Below are 10,144 nucleotides of genomic sequence, written 5' to 3'. Positions count from 1 at the left end.
CTCACCCAAATGGCAGTCTTGTTTCAAATATAGATATGCAATTATATAGCTATGAAATTATATATATATATATGAGTGCGTGTGTTTATATAAAGTGTCTATGTAAAAATATCATAATTGTTTCTTATAAACCATTCTCCTTGTAAATGATCAGGTAGCGACTTCCTTCCTCCATCATGCCTGGAAAAAAAAATGACAGGTCCTCTTGCGAATTGCTCAGGTAGGGGATTATATTAGATTCTTAATTAAATGGCTGTTCTAGGATTGTCGATAGTATATATACACTCATCCATGCATATACAACGATGTGCATAGATAGAATATGCATATATGTTTGTGATTATATATGCATCCAGAGCAGAGAGGAGAGTGCGTGAAACTTGCCCGGGAAAAAGCTACAGATCTGCTCTTTGGAGAGAATCCCTCTCGCCCAGGAGTGTGTACACTGCTCAGATTTGCGAAGACCCAGGGAATGTTCTCGGATGGGATCGAGGAGAGTGTTGGTAGGACCCTGGAAATCAAGATAGGTTTGTATCACTGCCCTTCCTCCCCCTACCCCTTCCCTCACAACCTAGACTGAGAAGCCCGGGGTCGCTCTCGCTGCTCAAGGATGAACACCAGTCTCTGGGTACATTGAGATTTGCCGACCAATTCCTGAATGAAAAGAGAGAGGCCGAACAGCCACTGGGTGCAGAGGGCTGGGCGCGTGGCCACCCTGGATGTGAGCACTACAAGCTCCCAAGGAACGCGTGCAGTTGCACACCATTGCGGCCCATCTGCCCCTTAGTGGCTCAAGCCTGGGAATGTGCGGTACCTGAATCCCGGGAACTCTCCCGGGCGGCGCGGGGCCTCGTCTGGCCGGGGTATCTGGGGTTCTTTGTTTCTTCCCAGCGCTAATGCTCACGCTCGGGAGGCAGAGGCCCTTACCCCTGGAACAAGCGCCCAGGAGCAAGCCTGTTCGAATGTTTTCAATAAAATGTTTCCTGGAGTAAAAAAAGAGGATCGCGGAAGAATTTCCCCTCAGAAGTTAGTCTATTTTCAGCAGTGGTTGAGCTGCGGCACCAAGTAAATCACATTTAAATGTTTCTAAGTAAGGGAGGAAGAAAGGAAGGGAGGAAGGGAGGAAGGGAAGGAGGAAGGGAGAGAGGGAAGCAGGAAAGAAAGGAGGGAGGGAAGAAGGAAGGAAGGGAGGAAGGGAGGAAGGGAGGGAGGGAGGGAGAAAGGAAGAAAGGGAGGGAGGAAGAAAGGAAGGAAGGGAGGAAGGAAGAAAGGAAGGAAGGATGTAAGGAAGGAAGGGAGGGAGGGAAAGGAAGTGTATGTTTTCAATCAAAATTTGGGGGGGTTGAGGTTGGCGGCCCCCCATCACCCCAAACAAGAGCTGGATGAAGAAGTCAAATCTGCGGCAGTGGTGGTTTTCCCCCAAACGCTGGGCGCTGGGCCCCCGGGGAGCCTCTCTGACCGAGCTGCTCCACCCCCAGGGGAGGTGACAGGAGACAATGTCTTAGGTATTGCAATCAAACAAGAAAATAACAATGGCTTAAAATAATAATATTTCCTTTTACCCTAAACCAAGAGACTCAGGCCACCAGGGCTGGAATCGCAACACCTTTTGGAGTGGAAATCCTTGCCTTTATCTTCAGTGATGTCAGAAGGGGGAGGGGGCGCACGTGGGAGCTTTTGCATAAGAAAAGGATTTTCCTTTGAGACCGTCCACGTTTGGGGAAGGCCTCTGCTAAGCGACGCATCCTAATGTGTGGGCAGTTTCTGGCATTTGAATTTTCTTTTGACTTAAATTACTACAAGGGGTCAAGTTAGTGACCACAAAATGCTCAGAGGGAAGGGGAGGGAGGAATGGGCCCCCATCATAGTTAATTCCTTCCCAGAGAAGCTCCAGTAAAATCAACAGAAGCAGACAACTGTGCCTCTTCCTGCAATTTCGGTTAGAAGTCTACACCCCAGTCCTCGGGGCTGGCACACATCCCTCATCAGTGGGGTTCCAATTGCTTGGCTGGGGTTGAAGGTCAGATCAAGAGCCACAGAGAGGTGTCAAGGTGCCTCAGCATCCACCTCTGCGGTGGGGGGGAAGGTGCAAGCCGCACCTGGGCTTCTGTTTTCACTCTTGAGTCTCCTCACAGTGGCCAGGAGTTGAGGCCCTAGCCAAAAAAGCCAGCTGGTAAAGAAGCCAAAATGTCTTGTTTTTGTCTGGGGCTCTGAGGAGCAAGGCCTGGACCTGAGTGAGGCCTAAGGTTGGGAAGATGCAGGCGATGGTCATGAAAGATAGGCAACTCCACATTGGGCCACTACTGCAGTGAATGTCAGGGAGTCTGGGAATCCAGCCCCAAAAGCCCTTCACCTACTGCTGTGGTGACTGTACGTCTCCTGGTGGAGTCTACTCCTAGGTCTATCCCTCAACCCCACTATATCCAAAGTGGAGCTTGTATCATTGGATAGATACTGGAAGTTCTCGGTTTCCACAGGACACACACCCTCTTCTATGGAAAACTATTATTTTTAAAGGACAGGACTTCTTTAGAATGGGAAGTTTGGGAAAACATTATTTTCCTTGAATAAGACAATCCCTGAAACATCTGCTGATCCTGGAGCCTCACGGTTTCCCTCCTCCCTGCCCAGTTAATTGGAATTTCCTCCACTGAAAATGTAGCTGTAAGAAAAAGTTGCCCTCCATCAATTCTCTAAAATTGTGAGATTTGTTTTTCATTTCTATACTTGTTCCTCTTCAAAGAAAAAAAAAGAATGAAAGAAAGAAAAGAAGAAAGTATCACAGCCTAAAAAAAATGGTACTTGGTGGAAAAATAAATTTGGAGGGTTAAGAGGGCAACGGATGGCAGTCTCAGCCCTCCTTCCACCATGTGCCATGGGTCCTGAGTCTTCTATTATTCTGCCTGAAATTGTCTCGTTTACAGAAAATATTTGTTTGCACTATTAGTTGGTACTGGAGTTAATTACTCAATGTGTTAACGTGAAGTAATATGTATAAAAGTAGGATCAGTGTTTATTGTGTGGGTGAGCTGTTGAGCGGTGCTTGAATAAACTGCAATTAGGGTTAGATAGAGATTAATTAACATGTGAGTGGCAAGGTGTAAAATAGTTTCCAACCCTCCACTTCAATATAATCTGCAGGCGAGGAAAGAAGTTTGTAGAAGCTAATTAAATACTTTCATAAAAGCCAGTGTATTCACCCAACATTTGGAAAGACAGGCACATTAGAGGCAACTTGTTTTTACCCAAATGTTTTCTTTCTGTGGAAGGTAGCACTGCTTTGTGATGCGGAGAGAGAGAGAAAGAAAGAGAGAGGGAGAGGGAGAGGGAGAGGGAGAGAGAGAGAGAGTGATGGCTTATGCAGCCGCAAAAAGCACTGGGATGGCAAGGCAGGTTCACCAGAAGCCCTTGGAAGCCTTTCAGCCTGATGGAGCTTTCAAACCAGCAGATCTTTCAGCTGCTGCGGATCAACAATTACCCAATTTGGAGAAAGGGTTGGGGTGCGATGCTGGTGGCGAACGAGATTCACAGGAAAGTCGGGATAGAAATTCAGGTTTTGAGAGGCTGCAAGTATATTAATACACTTTCAATGTTGGGGTGAGTGGTTTGTTTCATATTTTGTGGGATGGGGGTGGGGAATCATCTGTGTTTTTGTGTCCACCTTAGTCTAGGGGTAGGGGGATGCTGGGTCTGAAATTCAAGTCTCTCTGAACACATCTTAAATTAAATGAACTGTATGGAAATGTTCTCCTCCAGTGCAGCAAGTTTCTCTCCAGTTTGAAAATCTGGGTGTTGCAGGGGAAAGGGGGGATGGGATTAATGTTAGGGGAACAGACTTCTGATTGCTAGATTTAGGGTTAGATTCAGAGTTTGGCAGGATGGGAACATTGAACTATTATTACCCCCCCCCCCATACAAGCCAGTCACTTTTTCTCAGAGATGTCTTTGTTCCTTCCCCAAGTACACTTTTCCTTCCCTACCTGTCATGTTCACATCCAGTCTGAAATGGCACATCACAGGAGCCCCAACCAGATGAATGGGTAGAAGGAGAGAGAAGTTCTATAAGGGAAAAGGGAATTGTCTGTCTGTAGTTAAAATCAGATTTTTTTTTTTTTTGCTTGTCTATCTGTTGATGGTTTTGTAGTGCTTAGGGGCTAGGTAGATAGATAGATAGACAGACAGACAGATACCCAGCCTTTCAAGACCTGTTCCTGAATAAAGAAGGAGAGGGTTTGCATTTTGCTCCATATGATGGTGTGTCTTTGGAGATGGAATTCACTATCAAACCCTCAACCCTGTTTGCTCATATTATACCCATCATAATCCTCTTAAACTGTGGTGGCGGCTACAAAGCTCGTGTTCTTGCAAAAGCTGACTGGCAAGATATAATTGTCCCGCGAACAAAACCAGCCAAAAGTTTTCCAAAACCCCTGGACTCCCCCTCCCCTCTTTCCTAAACCTAATTCTCTCGCTCTCTCCACTCTAGCTAGTCACCTCCCCCCACCCTCCCTCTCCATAAGAACTCTCAGCCTCGATCACTTTTGTTGTCGCCAAGAGCGCCCGGCCTGTTGAAAGTGCTGGAGCGTCTTTGAGCAGTTTGTTGTGATACGCAGGTGGAATGGTCTGCAAACAGATGAATTCAGCCCCTCCAAACCAAGCACCGAACGCACTGCTTTTGTGCGCCGGGCACAAAACGCTGAATTCCTTCGAACTTACTTGGGGCCTGTCTCGAAAAGGGCCTTTTCTTCCCTCTGCTTGTACCTCTGGCCACACTAAGTCTCTAGGCGCCCCCCTTCAGGCCCCCTCCCTCTCCCCTCTGATAATCCTTCTCTTTATTTTAGAAAAACACAAAACCCGGTTCCACGCGGTGCTTTAGTGGCTAAAAGTGAAAGAGCTGCCTTGGCAGAATTCAGCTCTATGAATCACTTCGGAAAATTGGTTCGACTGAATGGCCTTAGGAGGAAAAACGTTTTAATAGGATCCAGGGGAGGTTCTGCTGTTTCAATCTGCTCCTTAAACAGGTGGAGATTGGACCTTCTCAATTATACCAACAGTAAGTACCCAGCAGCGGGGAGAGGCGCTCTCCGAAGGCGCCCTGCGCCGCAGTCCTAAACCAGGCTCACAGCCCCGCTTTGCCTCGGAAACCCGATCATAAATCAGCAGTGCTGATCGATTAGGAACCCCAACAATCCTCCAGCTCCCCGGGGCGGACTCCTGCCGCCTCCGGCGGGGAGCTGGCCGGGGGGAAAGCTGGAGGCGCACCCGTCTGGGCGCCGAGGGGCCCCGGGATCTGGCCGCACGCGGCCTGGCTCTTCGGACGCTTCGAGGTCGTCCTTAGGCAGCGGGAGCTCTCTCTCTCTCTCTCTCTCTCTCTCTGTCTGTCTGTCTCGCTCTGTCTGTCCCTCTCTCCCTCTCTCTGTCTCTCTCTCCCCGACCTCCGACGCCAGCCCAGGCGAGCTCTCGTCGCTTTTGCATAAATTAATATTTCCCCATTAACAAGTCCCCCCCCACACACACACCTCCTAGCAAACGCGACGCCCGCATCCATGCGCCACATCCTAATGAGGTAATTATCATTTGCGCGTGTTCGGGGCTGGCGCCGGCTCCGTGGGTAAATGGCAGTTTATTAGCACGATGCCCAGCTCGGCTGCAGAGGGCTAAGGGATACTTTCGCTGCCTAGACGGACACCCAGGGGCCTTTTGTGGGCAGTGCATCCGGGGACCCCCCCCCCCCAGCCAGCGCGCGCCTTTCCCAAACCTGTAGGCCCCCAAAGTTGTGAATCACGCACGGAACTCTGCCTAGGTTTGAGTTGGGGCTCCCCCCCCCCCTTTCCACCGGCAAAACCATCACGATTCCTCCCCCTCCCCCTCGCGTCTCTTCCCTCCTTCCCGATTCGCAAACCGCTCGCACTTTCCCGAGGGGAGCGCGGGCGCCAGTTGCCTCCTTTTAAAGTTTGAGGGGCGGTGGCGGCGGCGGCGGCCGGCGGGCGCGCGGGGGAACACGGGGTCCGCGACGGGAAGCCGCGCCGCCGCCCATGTCATTCCACTTCAAGTGACTTCATGTGATGTCAGCTGAATGTAAAAGACAGTGATCTCACGCGGAGGGGAAGATGTTTGCCATCAAAATGTGACAGAAGAGACGCGCTGCAAGGCTCGGAACGCATCTCCTGGGCGCTGGGGGAGAGAGGTAACCGCGCAGTGGCTCTCCCCGGCCTCTTTTAACTTTCTCCCTCTACTGCCCTGCTCTCCGCGCGCGTGGCCGAGGCCCAGGTCTGGGGAGGGGGGGTGGAGTGGGAAATTTGAGGCTCTTTTCTTTATTTTCTCCTCTCTCTCCCTCGGTCTCTCTCGCGGGCTCCCTCCTCTCTCCGTGTGTGTCTCTCCTTTTCCTTTGTAAAACCTCCTCCCTCTTCCCCCTTTCCTAGTCCCAGGGCAGGGGCTGGTGGGTTCCTGTGCGAGCCGGGTTAATGGGCAGTCATTTGGTACCCTTGGGTGCACTTTGTTCTGCCTCTGTTCATTTGAATGCAAATGGGTGACCCAGGGCCCGACTAGGTGCTTATTAAATTGTGGTGTGTGGTTTTTTTTTTCTTTCCCCCCTCCCTGCCTTTTCCGGAATGCAGACTTAAGAGGAAAGAGAGAGAGAGAGAGAGAGAGAGAGAGAGAGAGAGAGAGAGAGAGAGAGAGAGAGAGCGCCCTGGCCCAGCTTGGCTCGGCTGGACTCCGCACACCATGGCCAGCTCAGCTTCCTTGGAGACCATGGTGGCCCAGCCCTGCCCTCGCGCCGGAGCATCACCGGCCACTTCCAAGACGCTGGCCTTCTCCATCGAGCGCATCATGGCCAAGACGTCGGAGCCCCGCGCGCCCTTTGAGCCCCGGCCTGGGGCGCTAGAGGCGGATGGCACCCAGAGTAAGAAACTGCTCAACCTCTGCTCGCCGCTGCCCTGTATGATCCCCCTCCAGCCCCTAGGCTACGAGGTGCCGTCCAAGACACTGCTGAGTTACTCGGAGCTCTGGAAAAGCAGCCTCCGAGCGGGTGGTGGTGGTGGCGGTGGTGGAGGAGGAGGAGGCGGCGGCGGCGGCGGCGGAGGGGGGGCCCCCGTGTGCGGAGCCAGCGGCTTGTGCAAAACCAACTGTGGCGTGTGCTGCAAGGCCGAGCTGGGCCTTGCGCCGTCTGCGCTGCCCGCCGGCCGGGTCATCAAGCCGCAGGTCATCAACCAGGCCGTGGGGCTGCCGGCCAGCGGCTCGCTCTACTACTTCAACTACCTGGACTCCACCGCTTATCCACCTTCAGAGCTCCTTGGTGGCCACCTTTTCCCGTCCGGCCTCCTCAACGCCCAGGCCCCCGCAGCTCTGGCTGCGCACCCCAAGCTCTTTCTGCTGGAGAACGCCAAACTGGCTGGCCTGGCTGCGGACAAGTTTCCCCACCCGGCTCCCTATCCCCACAAGGAGCGCTGCTTGCCCGCGCCCCTGGAGCAGGTGCTGAAGGAGAACTCGGCCTTGACCGCAGAGCGCGGGGGCATCAAGGGTCACAGCAAGCTCCCGGGGGGATCTGCGGACGGCAAGCCCAAAAACTTCACCTGCGAAGTGTGCGGCAAGGTGAGGCCCAGGGTCCCCAGGGCTGGGAGGGACCCCCCTTCCCCAGATGCTTCCCCCGGGGCAGACTTGAATCACACACACACACACACACCCCTGCCCACCCACCCCCTACCCCCTGCGCCGCTTTATCAGTCAGAGAAGCTCCAGGATAGCTGAGCACTCCAACTGGATAGCTAGTTAAGTTTCCTGTTCTGTAAAATGGGGGTGCTGTTGCCAAGTAGCCACACAGTCTCTTGTGAGCAGTAAGTTGTGAAGGACTTTACAAAGGCACTGTCGTTTCTAAAGGGGGTAGGGTTGGAGAAGGGAGACACTGTGGCTTCCTGGATTGCTTCTAGGTCTTCAACACAACCTCCCCCCCTTCCCCCTCTGATCCTTCCATAGGTGTTTAATGCTCATTATAACCTCACCCGCCATATGCCGGTCCACACCGGAGCCAGACCGTTCGTGTGCAAAGTCTGTGGCAAAGGCTTTCGCCAGGCCAGCACGCTCTGCAGACACAAAATTATTCACACCCAGGTATGTGTTTCCCCCCCCCCCCATCACCCTACCACCACTACCCGGTCAGGCCCGGCCCAGGCGCGGCCAGCTCCCGTACTGCAGCCCCGCGTGTGAGCGATGGCATTGGGGATGGGTAGGATGGCCCTTACCCTTCCGAGGGATGCCGTGTCCCTTCGAGGTTGTTCCCGAGGTGAAGGTCTCAGCCTTACTGTGCGCACCCGCCCCTCTTCGCAGGAAAAGCCTCATAAATGCAACCAGTGCGGCAAAGCGTTCAACCGCAGCTCCACGCTCAACACGCACATCCGTATCCACGCGGGCTACAAGCCCTTCGTCTGCGAATTTTGTGGCAAAGGCTTTCACCAAAAAGGTAACTGTACTAGGCGAGGCCCTCTCCTCAGTGAGTCGTGGCGTGGGGGACAGACCGAGTGGGGAGGGGGGTATGGAGAGAGGCCGCAGCCGCACAAAAGCTGCAGGCTAGAAGCAGCAGTTCTTTGGAATCGGGTTGGGGCGGGTGTGGAGGGAAGCGTCCAGGGGCTGGGTGAGGAGACCTTGCTGGAATCAGGCTGAATGTACAGATACCACTGAATTTGGGATGGGAGAAGGAAAGAAGGAAAGGAAGTAGGGGAAAGAGACAGCACCGCCTTCCAGATAAAGATTTCCCTGGCAGTTGGTACTCCCCTTTCGAATGAATTAAAAAAAAAAAAAAACAACTAGGTAAAATGTACTTCCAGGGAGCAATGTAAAACTCGGGGAAAATCAGTCTTGTTCCCAGGGTCCCCTGGGCCTGAAATTTCCAAAGCCCTTTTCAATCCCTAGGTGGTAATTAAGAGTAACTTTAAAAACGGGGAGAGAGAAAGAAAAAAAAAAAGAGGGATGAAACCTAGGTTCCTACAGATTTCCTCCAGCGAGGCATCAGCTAAGCAGAAGCATGAAATGCCTTCTGTGTGTTGCACCGAAGTTTCCCAGCCCGGGGAACGCGGCAGGAGGGAGCTTCTTGGGCCTGTGTACCGGGGCAGGGCGGCTGGGGCCGGCTCTGGCTCTGAAAAGACCCGGCCCTCCATCCTTTTCCTAGTGCCGGGGTCTTGACGAATACAAAGTTTGACAACTTCTTCACTCAGAGAGGTCGTGGCCGCCTAGCCAAGCGTCGCCTGCCTTCTTAACACGGGCACCTGAGCCCTCCCCCCTCCCCCCTGCCCGGGATCTCAGGCTGCACACCCTAACTCCACACCCTACTTTGTTGTGTTGTTGTTGTTTTATATGTCTTTTGGTCTCCTGTAGGGAACTACAAGAACCACAAGCTGACCCACAGCGGCGAGAAGCAGTACAAATGTACTATCTGCAACAAGGCCTTCCACCAGGTCTACAATCTTACCTTCCACATGCACACGCACAATGACAAGAAGCCTTTTACGTGTGCCACTTGCGGCAAAGGGTTTTGCAGAAACTTTGACTTAAAGAAACACGTGCGCAAACTCCATGACAGCGTGGGACCCGCCACCCCTTCCGCAAAGGAACTGACTAGGACGGTGCAGAGCTGAGAGCTTCCGCCTGGCCCTCCCTTCCTGCCCTGTACCAACCCAACACAGATCACACGTATAAACTTATTTCTAAAGTTAAAAGGAAAAAAAAAGAACTATAGCAGAGAGGCTTTAAAAAATCTATTTATCGAAACCAGCATATTTTTTGGAAAGTTAAACGTTTCCTGGATGACTGGCAACAAATTCATGGCTCCCACCTTTGTATATTCAGGAAACTTATTTAAAATCCAGTGCACCGAAACATATTTAATCCCAGGCCTCGGCTTCTCCTCCGGCAGCCGGTGTTTAACCCCAGCTTGTCATCGTGAGCGCCCCCAGAAGAACGTGGCGGGGCTCCCTCCCCAGCCATCTTTAGACAGCCATGTAATTCCTCCTGTACAAGCGAACACGGGAATACATACACACATGTGACTCAATAAAAAGAATCATTAGTGCGCGTTTTCTTTCCCCCCACCCCTCCCCTCGCCTCGAGGTCAGCTCAATAACTCCAAAGATCGAGATGGAAATAGGCGTTG

The 10,144-nt window shown here is 52.4% G+C and overlaps 1 protein-coding gene across 1 annotated transcript; it reads left to right on the top strand.

The window, feature by feature from the left end:
• Positions 1-6,726: 6,726 nt before the first annotated feature.
• On the top strand, positions 6,727-9,918 carry Fezf2 (FEZ family zinc finger 2). The gene is made up of 4 exons (XM_042680184.1): positions 6,727-7,593; positions 7,975-8,109; positions 8,326-8,458; positions 9,370-9,918. The coding sequence occupies exons 1-4, from the start codon at positions 6,727-6,729 to the stop codon at positions 9,627-9,629; spliced, it is 1,395 nt and encodes a 464-aa protein (XP_042536118.1). The 3' UTR covers positions 9,630-9,918.
• The last annotated feature ends 226 nt before the right edge of the window (positions 9,919-10,144 follow it).

Source organism: Dipodomys spectabilis, unplaced genomic scaffold (assembly GCF_019054845.1).
Source record: "Dipodomys spectabilis isolate Male_0828 unplaced genomic scaffold, ASM1905484v1 ptg000054l, whole genome shotgun sequence".
Lineage (NCBI taxonomy): Eukaryota > Metazoa > Chordata > Mammalia > Rodentia > Heteromyidae > Dipodomys > Dipodomys spectabilis.
Note: the sequence above shows the minus strand (reverse complement) of the source record. Positions and strands in the feature narration are given on the sequence as shown.